The 14,525-nt window shown below is 34.7% G+C and overlaps 1 protein-coding gene across 23 annotated transcripts in view; it reads left to right on the forward strand.

Moving 5' to 3' along the window:
• Positions 1-14,525, forward strand: part of TRDN (triadin) — a 407,680-nt gene that overhangs the window by 179,519 nt on the left and 213,636 nt on the right. For 19 of the 23 annotated variants that reach the window (XM_050788685.1, XM_050788686.1, XM_050788691.1 and 16 more), the window contains exons 11-12: positions 5,261-5,320; positions 6,193-6,252. In XM_050788685.1, the coding sequence (XP_050644642.1) occupies positions 5,261-5,320; positions 6,193-6,252 (120 nt within the window). The remainder of the gene's footprint in view (positions 1-5,260; positions 5,321-6,192; positions 6,253-14,525) is intronic. The other 4 variants (XR_007725165.1, XR_007725166.1, XR_007725167.1 and 1 more) reach the window with 3 other exon arrangements.

Below are 14,525 nucleotides of genomic sequence, written 5' to 3' on the forward strand. Positions count from 1 at the left end.
GGAAGTTTGAATTTAAACAGATAAGACCTAGAGTCCTTTACAACATTTACTTCATGAATGATATAGTATCACTGAGTTCTCAACTGTATCTACAAGACATGAGCTATGACTGTACCTCAGTTCCTTTCTGGCATTTATAATAACACATGCTATCCACAGTTCACGCCAGGCCCCACAGGCCCTTTTAGACTCAGTCTGAGGTTACATCCCCAGGAGTAGCTTTCCACTCCACTCAGCTGTGAGGAGTTGCATGTCTCTCTTGATTCCCACATGCTTCACGTCCACTGTTTCTCAAAGTCCTTATTGTAATTATGAACTTTCTTACTGCTCTCACACCTAGTATTACTGGAAGGAGGTTTTTAAAACTCCAAACACTAGCAAAGGGTTTTGGCATAAGACTAGATAAGCATTTGTTGATTTATGTGAATAAATTGTATGACTAAAGGTCTCGGGTAGTCGCTGGAAAGTGCTGTAGAATTGCTACTTGTTAGTTGTTTGTTGTTAATAGTTAATAATGAGAAGAGCAGACTTCTGAGAATAATTCAGCTATGACTAAAGAAAAGCCAAGGCAAAAAAAAAAAAAAAAAAGGATTCAGAGCCTGAAAGACCAGCTTAGTTATGCCACATCACTCAAGTGAAGTCCTTAATTTAAAAAGCTTTTCTGTTATAGCAACCTAATTACAATGTGAAGGGAGGTACTCTTACCATGTTTCTATAAAGTTGCATGCCTTCCAGAGTCCCAAATAAAATTCCAAGGAAATTTTTGGAAAAAAAAATGAAGAATATTTGTTCTGAAGTATTTTTTCCCTAAGTCTTCTCCCTTTCAATTTGATCACAAAATCCAACGAGACACTTGACACCACCTAGCAACAGCCAAAGATTTTCTTAAATCTTCACTCAGAATTGTGTAACTTCTCTGCTTAAACCTCTCAGTGGCTTCCTATGTTACTCACAGGGAAATGGAAAATTCATACTGGTAACAAGATTCTAGGAGATCTGCCCCACTACATCTCGGCTGAAGCACTCAGCACTCCCCTACTGAGTCCTCAACTCTGGCCTCACTGGCTCTTCTTTGAATTAATCTAGCCTGCTCTGATTTCAGGGTCTCTGCAGACATTTTTCCTCTGCTGAAAAGTCTTCTCGCTAATAGCCCAAAGCTCTTCCACTTGTTTTCAATAATCTTTCCAATTGCCCATTTAGAAAGGTTTACCCCGATCCACCTTTAAAAAAACCAAGCCACCTCCTATGCTCTCAGGTTTTAATTCTCAAAACAAAGTTCTCTTTTTTTTCTAATCTTTATCATCACCTGTCCAAAAAATTTATATATATAAAATATGTATATGTATATATGTATATAGCATATACATATGTGTTCATTTTAAGCCTCTAAAATGGACTTTTCTCTTGCTTTAAACAATTTTAAGCCATATCAAAACCAGACAACACACCATAGATATTTGCAACTCTTTTTAGGTTACCTATTCCCAGAAAAATTAGAAAATAAATGCAAAATTATGCATATTTCACTTGGTAAATAAGGAGTAAGCAGGTGAAAGGGGACTCAAACATATTCTACTCATTTCTCTGACTTTTATGGTTGAAGACAAAAGATACAGCATTCGTCTATAGTTGCATAAGATAATGACTACTAATTACAGCAAAATAGAGACTTGAACCCACCTCATTGCAGTACAGTACCCTTCATAACATGTTTCTGTCTTGCTTATGGGTATTTTTTCCCTTTAATTTCTCAATAAAAAATATTCTAGACATACCATCCCTGGATATAGAAAAATAAGAATAAAGTTGTATTTACTCAAAAAGATCAGTAAATGTCACACCTAAAAAAATAACCTAAAAAGATTATATGTGGTCATATTTTTATTATTTGTAAAATCTAGTAGAACTTGTCATTATTATCGTTATTTTTCTACATCTACTCTGTTTCAGGCATTTTAGCCCAGTTATCTGCATTTCTCACAAGTAAGCAAGGTAGATTTTATTAGCTCCACTTTTCAAATGAGGAAAATGAAATTCGGTGTGCTATAGCACATTTTTCAAGGTCACACAACTAGGAAGAGTCATGGACAGAATTCAGACCATTGTCATCAATGCCAGCACCTGTGCTTTCTGTCGTGCTCCACACCCCTCTGTAGATAACAATGGGACAACTCTAATAATCACTCGTGTAATTGAACTTATCTTAAGCTTATGTAAAATTTTCCACGGTCATATTGTGAGCTGGGTTCCAGGCCAATCTCTACCACTCTAAGAAAACAAGGTGACAGTGATGAGATATGTTGGAATGTGTTGTTCTTAAAGAAACAAGTTCTTATTTACTTAACTGGAACCAGGAATACATCAATTCTGGCCAGAGTGTTAGAATAAAAGCACGCATCTGACACACAGAATTAGGATAATCTCTACACTAGAAGGGCAAAGAGGGGAGAAACAAGACATAAGACAAAAATAAAACATTTTGCATTTGTTTCCTCGTGAAACCAGCATCTTAGAAAGTTTTACAATTGTAATTAAGTATTGTGTTATTGTCTGGCTTTGAGATGGCATAAAAACATTTAAAAGCAAAAGAAAAGCCCATTGTGAGGGCTTAGAAAGTAAGAAGTAAGTCGTCTAATTTTTCTTTCATCTGATGTTAATTTATGCAGAAGCTAATAACATATTTGTGACTCAGAGCTTCTCATTGTAGGGAAGATTTCTCTCCCAACCACACTCTCTTGTAATCCCTGCCAGAATACAGCCATCGTTTCAGGGCTTATTATACTTTTGTCAAGGAAAGGTAATATTCTGATACTTTCATATCCTATAGATATATTTAATTTTTAACCTTCTGAACATCAATGGGCTTAAATGCTCTAATTCTTCTCTAGCTGTTACAAACAAAACGGCAAACCAATAAGAAAGAGATGGAAGAGGGAAATTGTTATGTGTGTTCAAAGTCAGATAAACAGAAAGGGAAGAGTACTGTTGGCTGTTGAGGAAGAAAAAGTCAGGGGCAGGGAAGTTTTCATAAAAGAAACATGGGTTATTTTTATATCCAAGTAGGATATAATTAAATTGTTAAGTTTTTATAAATGAAAAATTTAATTCCATTACTGCCAAATCACCTATGGAACAGAGACTATAGTGCTTGAAGAAATGTAGAATCTTCAGAAGTTGACATTTTAAATGAAATTCACCATGAATAAAGTAAGTCTCATAAGGACAGCTTAAAGGTCTAATTCATAAAAATGTTATTAAAGGACATTATTTGTATCTGCTTTTTGTGGACTTCTGCTCTTATTCATGACTCTCACAGTGTATGACTGTAATCACAAGCAGAGTGTATAATGGGAGAATTAATTCAATTTGGACTAAGACAAGAATATTATATCACCACAATAAAATCCCAGCTATATTAATTTGAAGGGTAGAAATTGTTGCACAAGAGCAACAAATAGAAAAAGAAATGAATGCCTTCCATATTCCGGGTTCAAATATCTACTTTATTTGTGAAGTTCAGTGTAAGACTGACTAATTGGCACAAACTTTTTAATGAAATATTTATTCATTAACCTTATGGAATTTGGAGACTTGGATGCTGAGTTCTGATCTTATGGTGATTATGGCATTGGTGTTTAGCATGAACTTAGAAATGTTTACAAGTCATTTGTATTTTTAACCCCTTTTCTGATACATGACATCAGAGGTGATGCTTAGCAAATGCCTATTCAATTGTCTGGCATATACAATTATTTAGAGAAAATGTAAAATTCACTGCTACATAAAATTTCTCCCAGAGAAGCTGAAAGTAGTGATACTTGAAAGTATCTTTATTCAGAGTTTTAAATATGATCTGCATGTTTAATATGCATAAATCTTTAGGAAAAGGAAAAGTGGAAATCAACTGGTTTATTTCTATCTGTGGAACTATCAAAATTTGACTTCTTGACTTTCTACTTCTGATTGGATGAGCTGGAATAGTATGCTGTAGACACGTTTAGACAAAGTGTGAATACATTTCTCCCTGCGACATTAGATTATATCTAGAAGTCATGAAAGTGGTTCTTTAAAAATTGTGTGTCTAACATTGAAAGAAAGTGTTGTCTTTGATCTGGTAGGTAAAAAAGCTCCATACCTAAGAGAATGTGTTAATTCCTATATTTACTAAGATGCAGTCATTAGTAGACACAATTTAAGGATTCATTGTAGAACTAGATATTGAATTTCTTTAGCATAATAATGATCTTATAATAGTTCTGGATAATAGAAGTCTTTGAATGTACCTGTACCTGAGATGAGAGACAACTGACAAAGAGAAAGGCATTTCAAATATACGATCAATAGCACTAATTGAAGATAAAAATCAGTACATTTACAACATTAGCAACAGCTGTTATTGCCTCAAATCTAAAACCACTGAACATTCAATTTAAACAACTATGTATTAGTACAGAACTTTGTTATTTGAAATGACTATGCTTACCAGAAAAGTGTCCAGGGATGTCCATCTGCTACGTTGCTATGCCTGGGCAGCACATGAATTCTCTGTCTTTGCCCCCTCAGACCAAGACGGTCTCAGATTTATGAAACAGAGTTCTTCCACGAAGTTTAGAAATACCACAAACGGTTTGATGTGGCATCCAGACTTACTGCAACATCTGGGTGCAAAGATTGAACAACCTTGTTGATACAACCACTCAGAAAGGACAGTGGAAGTTATGTCTTCACCACACTGCCAAACGCTTGTCATCAGGCTTAAATGCCTGTTGACAAGAGCCAGATATGAAACACAGCTATATCAAAATAGATATCTTTTTAATGGCCTAATATATTATTTCTAATGAAATTGAATGTATTTAAAGAAAACAAAAATTAATTCTTTTAGTTTATCTGTAGTTTATTTTCCAAGAAATATATTTTAATTTTATATATCAATACTTTTAAGCACTAGATAAACGATTGTCTAGTTCAGAAAGTTCAAACTATCTTGTTTATTATTTGTAAACAGTATTAGCAGTCTACAATGTTAAGCATTTTCTGTGAGCCAGGCACTTTACAGAGTGTTTTGTAAACATTAACTTTGAGGGAGGTACTATTATTTGATAAATGAGGAAAACAAGGCTTAGTGGGATTAAACTACTTGCTCAGTAACAAAGCTAGCTGGAAGCAGAACTGACTTAACAAAAATCCTTCATTTCAACCTTGGTTTTGCTTTCATACTAAATTTCCCTAAAGCAAATATTTTAAATTTCTTCTCTAGAAAAAGAAGGGGAAAAGAAGAAGGCTGAGAAGAAAGTTACTCCTGAAACAAAAAAGAAAGGTAAGAAATTTAAAAACCGTGTACCACATAAATCAATTAGTGTCCATGCTTAATACTACTGGTAAATCTATTATTCTCTAGGAAAGAAATTCCCTTAATAAATACAGTGTCATTGTTATTAATGAACACTCTTAACATGTCTAAATATTCCAAATAAAATTAAAATTGTCAATTTTTTAAAAAGGAATTCAAGCCTAAACACTTTTTGAAAATTACTACTGTGATTATTTTTTTCTTTCTTAAGAGCAGTTGCTTAATTCTCTCTGATTCACTACTTAACTATATATGTGAATATGACAGTTACTATTTAAATAATTCAGTTTAATTTTAAAAGCCCACCAAAAGATCAAGTCATTTTATGTAGAGGGCAGAAAATATTTGAATACTTGATTGGTTTGTTTTACACACACAAACATACATATATATATATGTGTGTGTACATAAAGTTTTTTTAAATTGTTTTTTTTCAAATAATTCATCTGATGTCCTAAGTGAACTTTAGAGATTTCAGAAATTTTGACATGGTTCTGGTGACCTCATAGTTCAGAGAACATTCGACATATTCTTTTTAATATATGTTACGAAAGCTGTTAAATAATACCATAATTAATAATGCCATTTAATGTTTTTACTGTTATTAAATAATTTTTGCCTTTGGCAAAAAAAAAAAAAAATCCGTTTCCTGAAGAGAAATTATACCTAAGCCACTAGTGTGTTACGAAAGTGCTACCTTATTCATATTTGACATGACTTATGGCTGATTTAGGATTCCTCTATACAAGATAAATTAGATGCCTCCCTGGCAATCATGCATAGCCTATAATATATGCAAGTTAAACAGGTAAAGGCTTATACTTTTCTTATTTTACCAGCAGAAAAAGATGTCAAAAAGAAAAGTGAGAAGGAAACTGCCGTTGATGTGGAAAAAAAAGGTATTGCACTTTCTTTGTTTCCTTAGATGGATTATATTCAGGATGTTTGCTTCATGAAAGTGGAAAAAAAAGATATTGCACTTTCTTTGTTTCCTTACATGGATTATGTTCAGGATGTTTGCTTCATGAAAGACTCCTCATGCAACATACACAAAGTGTATACAGTTACTTATATCTACCCAAAAAGTGAAGGGGTCAAAGCAAAACTTGCATTAGAGAAAGTTAAACAGGCAAAGAAGACTTTATTCAAGGTTATTGCAATAGGAGAGAGACTGGAACTGAGCCTGAACTCAATTCCACTAAAACAAACAAACAAAACAAAGCAAAACAAAACAAAATCACAGGAGTGTTTGTAATGGTTGGTATGGGGAATCGCAGGACATCTGTTTTTGCATATTAGCCTTTCTCCCTCAAAACATAAACTTTCACTTTTATATCTCCATGACAGGAAGCAGTTTCACAACGTGGAGCAAGGAGTCTAAGGAAGTTAGGCTCCTACTCTTCCACAGAAACTGAGAGATGGGGCACTGTCTTTCTTGGTGATTACATTTCAGAGGGATGGCTCTCAGTTCCTTGAGAAAGGCTTTATGGGTTGCGAAACTGGAAAGTGGCTTGCAAATGTCCCAGCTACTCGAGTGGCCAAGACAGGAACATTGCTTGAGACCAGGAGGTTGAGGCTGTAGTGAGCACCCTAATTGCATTACTGCACTCCAGCCTGGATGACAGAGGGAGACCCTGTCTCCTCATCCCCCTACCAAAAACAAAAAAAAAAAAAAAAAAAAAAACAAGGTTTATATCTCAACAGAGCCGAGAAAGAGTTTACAATGACAAGTTTTCCAGTTTTCTGAAGTAAATGTTCTAAGAAAAGGGAGATCAGGAACCACTGAAAGTCAGAAAGAAACCTATTAAGGTTTAATCAAGGTGAAGGCAACATTGGTCAAGATACAATGAACTTAAGAAGAGATACATAGTAATAACAATACCACATTGCAAAGATAAGAAGCTGAGAGAGAATAATGCACCCTATTAAGAAATAAGGTTATTCAACTATTTGACAGTTTCAATTTTTGCTTTAAATTTTGTTCTGTTTCTATTCTTGTTCAAACATGAATATTGGCTTCTAGTCAGGTTAGGCTTAAGTTTACGTGGGAAAGACAATCATCTCAAGTATTATGGTTTGGTGATAAGCATTCTCACCTCAAAGATTTCCTCCACCGATCTCAGTGATGCTTAAAATTCTACCATTAGAACCATTCCATTCCTTTGACTTATGAAGGAATTGTCCCCTATTAAAATGCAAATCTTCTAAGGCTTGTGTATATGGGGTAAAAACCTAATTCCTCTCAGCTATTAAGAACTTAAAGTAAATGAGATTTCCAGATCTTTCCTGTGTAATAGTAAGCTGAAAATTGTACCCTAGAAAATGAGGTGGTAGGTAAGCTTAAACGAAGAAGATTGAAAACTTCAGGGTGGGGAACCGTCTGGGGAGGGCATGCTGGGTTAGATGGCATTTTAGTGAAAATCTTTCCCTTTCTAGGTAGTAATAGTGTATGTGGAAAAAATGATGGTGGTGAGAACCCTAAAAAGAAAAGAATAGGATGTCAACTATATAAAGATTACGATTAGCAAGCAGCAAATAGAAATGCCTAAAAATATCTGGTATCATGCTATAAATGGGGTAGAAAAAATGTAAAATGTTAAGAATTGTATGATTAAACAGCTCATGAAATGAGCAGGAAGGATCAGCCAGACATTCTGTGTGTGCAAGAGTCGATTGCCCATTCCTTTGCATCCAAGTTTCCATTATTAAGGATGTATTTTTGTAGTCTGTTGTTCGATTAAATATTCACTCATTTTCTTTTAAAGCTTTCTTATTTTCTGATGAAATATATATTCTATCATAAGAAGGGAAAAACAGTTCCGACTCTATGAGGATACTGAGAAACTGCTTGCTTAGAGCAGTGGATCTGTGAAAATTACATGATTGAGGGTTAAAGATAAACCAAGATACTTCTTCCTTGCTATTGATTTTACTAAAAGAGTTGCAGAAGAAAATTTTGAGGTGTAATTTTCAAGCATTCTTCATATGCATGCAAATGCAAAATCTGAAAACATGTTTTTGGCAAAACTCAATGATTTGTGTGTGTGGGTGTGTGCGAGCACGCTCATGCGCGTGTGTGTGTGTGTGTGTGTGTGTGTGTGTGTATTTGGCTTGGTTTTAGCTTTTTGAGGGAAATGGTGAAACATGTTTATGTGCAATGGTTCATGGGAAAATCTGATACTCCCCTGCCACTGGGAGACCTGTGTTATTAGCCCAGCAGTCATGTCAAAGTGAGGTTGTGAGCCACTGGCAAGAGAACTGATTATGCCAATATCACTTCCTACAAGGACAGTGCTCAGCTACCAAAGCAGAGACCAAACTGGGGTAATGGCTCAGCACATCTGGGCAGGACTACTCAGTTAGCGTTGCAAAACAGGTTTGTCCTACTTGGAACCAGTTTTCTGTTTGTACGCTTAACATTTTCACTTTTGATTACACAAAATTCCATTGGTTTTTCCAAATCAGTTCAACTTCCTGATAAAAAATATGCACAGTTTATTTGTTTACAATCCCTTAACCCCCAAATACTCAAAATAGTGTGTGCGTGTGTGTGTGTGTGTGTGTGTGTGTCAGAGAAAGAGAGAGAGACAGAGAGATTGAGTTTCAGTTAGTGCTAGTTTTTAACTCGTTTCTTTTTAGGGTTTAATAATTCTTTACATTTTCATGTGACAGCAATCTGGTTTACAAACAGCAAGTTTTAAGCTTATTATGAAAGTAGTAAAATTTTATAGAGATAATGAGAGAAATTGAGAATAACCTGAAATCTTGAAGAGCTGGGGAAAATATTTCATTTCTTCCTAAAATAGAGGAATATGGCAGAGCGTATGATTTCACTACTGGGGCCCCGAATAGTAGCAAATTTATAAGGCATAAGATATGCCTACATGCTTATTTAATATTTGAGTGTTATTGTGATATTTTATTATATTTATGTTAATGTTAATATTATTTCTATTATAAAATATATGCATTTAGTTATATGCTATTTTATTTTATTCCCCTTATATTTTATTGTTATGCTGACACAACAAACCTAAGGCTTACACTCTGCTCAGTGATAAATGGGCTTCTACTGTATGACACTGGTAAATCACACTTTGTCAGTGATGTCTGGGGAAGATGTGGATGGGTGGGCTTTATATGATATAAAATTGCCAGCCCATTAATTAATAAGGGTTGAAACTGAGCAATTGGCACATTGGGGTTAATTATAACACTCTTTTATTTAGTATTCATTTGAAATCATCCATGGTAAAAAATAAAAAATAAATACCCGCCACTTAAAAACATGATATAAAAAAAATCATCTTGATATTTTTGCAATGTTATAAGGTACATTTTCACTTAAAGAAATACCATGAAAAAAAAATCAATGAAAGAAATAAAGACTTTAAAAACAAACCTCTAGGTTTGCATAGGACTTCAGTGCTAGAAACACTAAACACTGTAGTTAGTTCTACTAGAAGACATTTCATACTGGGAACTGAGTACCTCCAATGTTATTGAAAGACTAAAAGAATTGAAATCAAATAATCAAAATTTGGAGGATGAAGCATCAGGGCAGATCAATAAGTTAGGAGACTGCTTTGTTCACTAGCACTGTCTCTTCACACCCACGAAGACTGGATCCTGGAAATGTGGAGGCAGGTCACAGCAAATTACTAACATCTTCACTTGCCAAATCATTCATCTGCTCTGCCAAACCATTTCTGCTTTCGGTCTGGTGGAACTTGATATGTCTCCAGAACTCTGGCTGCGAGTGAGTCTGTAAGATGCATCCCAAGTCTCCCAAGTGGAAGTGGGGTGAAATGGAAGTTGAAAGAGGCTATCAACAGTATCTATAAAAATGATCTTTTCAGAAATGTCCAAGATGATACAATTCATACAACAAGAGATGATTTTTGAAGGCCTACACTTTATAGTGATGAAACCTATCTTGGAGTTCCCCCAAAAGATGAAAAGGATGATACAACTAAGCAACATGATCAAATTTGGAAATTCCAAGTGTTCACAAGTCACACTTACCTGAAGTTTATGTTGCTCTTCACCTTCATTGTAGATAAAAGAAGCATGGATGTTTTTTCTCTCTTCCACCACAAGGTGATATTTTTGAAGAAATAACGTTTCACCTACTTGATTAGATTATAATATGTGAACAATTAACAAGTCGACTTGTCTCATAACCAAACAATTATAACCTGGGCAAAACATATAGATACACAAGAGAAACAGGCCAAAGCTAAGACGACCCGTTGCTGTTGGGTTGGCCTTTTCATAGTTACAATTGTAAACTTTTTGGAGTTAAATTTGTCATTATCTTATATGTTTATAAACTTATTAACTGTGAAAATAAATTTTGACAAAATAACTGTTGATAATGGTATAAAATCATATTTAATTATCACACTTTACAATAGGATTTTTTTTTCCAGGAATTGCATGTATAGAACTATAAATTACAAGAAGGACATTAAAAGCCACGTAGCTTTTCTGAAATAAGCTACTAGAAAAGAATGAATTTGTTCATTCATTCATGCATGCATCTTGAAGGAAATATTTTAAAAAATGCCTACTATATGCCAAGTTTGTACTAGGTGCTGAATACACAGAAGTGGATAAACAGACAAGATCTGCCCCAATGGAGCTTACAGTTTGACAAGTGAGGCACACAGTGAATAAAGACAAAATGTCCATAAGTTGAACTCTGAGTAAGGGCTGTGGAGAAAATAAATTTAAGACAATGATTGAAAATAATGCGTTGGGGTGGGAAGCTATTTAAATAGATAAGGTCATTAGAGCAGGCCTCTCTGAGAGACAACATTTAAATTGAGATCTGATGTATTGAAATGACTCAGCCATTGATTCCTGTATCATTGTGTGATGTGTATATATATATACACCACGTGTCGGGGAAGGAGAGAGTGGTTTGTACTAGGAGTCAGAATATGATGGAACATGTATGGGTGTTTGGATTTTATTAAAAGTGTAATGGAAGAAATTGAGTTGAAGTTTTAAATACAGCAATCTTTATAGATTACAGTTAGTGCTCTTGGAATAGACGAGATTAAAAAGAGACGTTGTGTCAAAAGAAAAAGGGAATAGAATCCAGGATCAAGACCTGGGGAAGTGCAACACGTACAAATTCAATAGTGGAAAATAAAGCAAGAGAGGCTGAAAGGAATTGCCAGAGAAATGAAAGGAAAAGTTAAGAGCTTGGTATTACAGATGTTTCAGAAATAGATGTTACAAAAAGCAAAAAGTTATCAACTTTGTGAATGTCACTTACAGTTTGTTTTACGAGGGCAGAAGACACAAGGGCAGTCGGTGGGGTGAAAGGATAAAGCCAGGTTGGAATGGGAGGTGCAAAAATGGAGACTGAAGTGGAGATTTTGCGGGGAAGGGGGAAGGATTATGGTTGTATGAGGAGTAAAGTCTTTTGTGTTTTGTCTAGGTTTGCTTTAATAGTTCAATCTAGTGCCTGATGTACATAAACAGAATGTAGGAGATTGATGCTCAGAGGGACAGAATATATAAACAGAAATTGAAAAGATAATTGAGAAATCATAGTTTGATGAGTATGTGGTGAAAAATATTCTTTTATTTTTGGAGATAATACCACAGGTGCTCTGATATTTTAAAAGTTGATGTTTTCAAATCATCACTAGGATTCTATGCAGATTGCCTTAAAAGAGAGGTATGCATTTGTAAGATATACAATATATGATTAGATGGCTCTGGTGATAAAACTAAAACTCCAATAATAAATACATTCTGAGATAAAAGCCTCAATTTTAGAAAAAGATGTATCCAAAATGTCTTTTGTGCTCACTGAGGAAAGTTTGTGAAATGTATTTTAGCAAAGCTCTTTAAGGATCATTCATTTACAATATGCCATTAGAGCTTTACACTGAAACATCTTTGTGGTGATGAATTGATCAGGTAAGATTCATCTAGTATAGAACTCATAAAGAATTTGTGCTGTTTTGAGAGATACATTCATATCTATTTCCATAGAATATTTTCAATTACTGTATGGGGCAAATAATATTAAATTCTGCACAAGCTAAAACCTTTGGCTATCTGCTTTCTCTCTACAAAATCTACTTTTGTCATTGAGAAATTGCAAAGAGTCCTTTACAGAAGCTTATTGCTTTGAATATATCATTAAATGTTATTGTCTACCAGGCATTAGAATATCATCTATTTTACTTTTGAATCTTTTGTAACAGTTGTTCTAGCTCAAAATAATATATATGGCAGACTACAGATCACTTAAATTTCTACATTTACATGTAACTAAAAGAAACCTATTTGAAATATGTATGTGTACATTTATAATTGTACAAAATAATATGTAGTATCTTTCATATGTATTCATGTTAAGTTTTAGTTTAAATGAACATCCTTCCATTTTCTAGACTTGTGTATTGAGACGATTATAGTTTCTTTTTTCTGATCACCCACATCTTTCTCCTTATTTGAAAAGCACTTGATTTTAGAAAGTTATCTTTTCTCTGGGGTTTTGCAAACATGTGTTTGGGCAAGATTTAACAAATGCGTTCGATTGGTATTGTTAGACACTGAAATCTAGATAAATTTTTTCAGGATATTTGATAGTAATCCAGGAGTTACTATCAAGTTATAACATGTAGATAATTCACAGACTTTTGAGCGATATTGGGACAGTTATATTATTTTATATTCCAGATAAAATTTTTAAAAGTTCATTCAGATAAGTAAAAAATGGGAAGTCTAGTACAAATTAGACCTGGTTTAATCAGTAATCCCCAGCCTTGACTTAGTGAGGCTTCACAATTACAAGTTACAAGATTCAAGTTAGCTTTTTGTTCTGCAACAGGTTAGGTTGCAAATCTGAGTTCCGATGATGGAAGCTTGACTGTGTTGAAAACACTGGATATGTTTGAAGGGTTTTGAAGGAAACAGAGTATATTTTCAAGTGTTTTATAATCGTGGAACTTATGTAAGACAATAGTTGTTTACACCTTTGAGAGTAAGAGATTTTCCAACAGTGGAAAGTCTTCTGACTTGTCACTTACTATGATATCTTTGACTACCTCTGATATTAGCTCTGGATTAGGCATATGGAAGCTAATCTGTTTTAGAGAAGGTAAAATGGAGTTACCACCATGACTTATTGTGGGAATATCTGAGATAACTTTTCACGTATTCACTTTTGGTTTGAACAATACAAAAGTGTGCTTGGGCTGAATGCAAAAATGAGGTAAGGGCATTTTAGTTTAAAAAGGGATTTAAAAATAAATATAAAAACTCAGAAAGAGAGAAGGTTCATATTAGAAATATATAGGCCTGGAAAAAATGGACTAGTATATATGTGACTATTTTTCATCTTTTTAATGTTTACTTTGGGGACTTGGGGTTACCCTCCCTGAGGACATAAACAAGATCACCCCTAAACTTGAGAGTTGTGTTATATTATATTACATTGTATTATATTATATTTATTTTTTGAGACGGAGTCTTGCTCTATCACCAGGCTGGAATGCAGTGGCATGATCTCGGCACACTGCAACCTCTGCCTCCCGGGTTCAAGCAATTCTCCTGCCTCGGCCTCCCGAGTAGCTGGGACTACAGGCACATGTCACCACACTAGGCTAATTTTTTGTATTTTTAGTAGAGACGGGGTTTCACCATGTCAGCCAGGATGGTCTTGATCTTCTGAACTCGTGATCCGTGCTGAGGTTACAGGCGTGAGCCACTGTGCCCAGCCTATTTTATTATTGTTGTTATTATTATTATTGTTATTATTATTATTATATTGTGAGACAGGGTCTCGTTCTGTCTCCCAGGCTTTAATGCAGTAGTGCAATATCATCTCACTGCAGCCTCAACCTCCTGGACCCAAGTGATACTCCCACCTGAGCTTCCTGTGTAGCTGGGACCACAGGCATGTGCCACCATGCCTGGTTAATTTTGTTTATTTTTGTAGAGGTGAGGTCTCACTGTGATTTAACAAATGCGTCTGATTGGTACTGTCAAACTCCAGGCTAGTGTCAAACTCCTGGACTAAAGTGATCTTCCTGCCTGCATTTCCCAAAGTGCTGGGATTACAGGCATAAGCCACTGCACCCAGCCTTGTGTTATCTTTTATTAAGTTTTTTTCAATAGGGAGAATTGAAATATATATAAAGAA

This window comes from Macaca thibetana, chromosome 4, assembly GCF_024542745.1.
Source record: "Macaca thibetana thibetana isolate TM-01 chromosome 4, ASM2454274v1, whole genome shotgun sequence".
NCBI lineage: Eukaryota > Metazoa > Chordata > Mammalia > Primates > Cercopithecidae > Macaca > Macaca thibetana.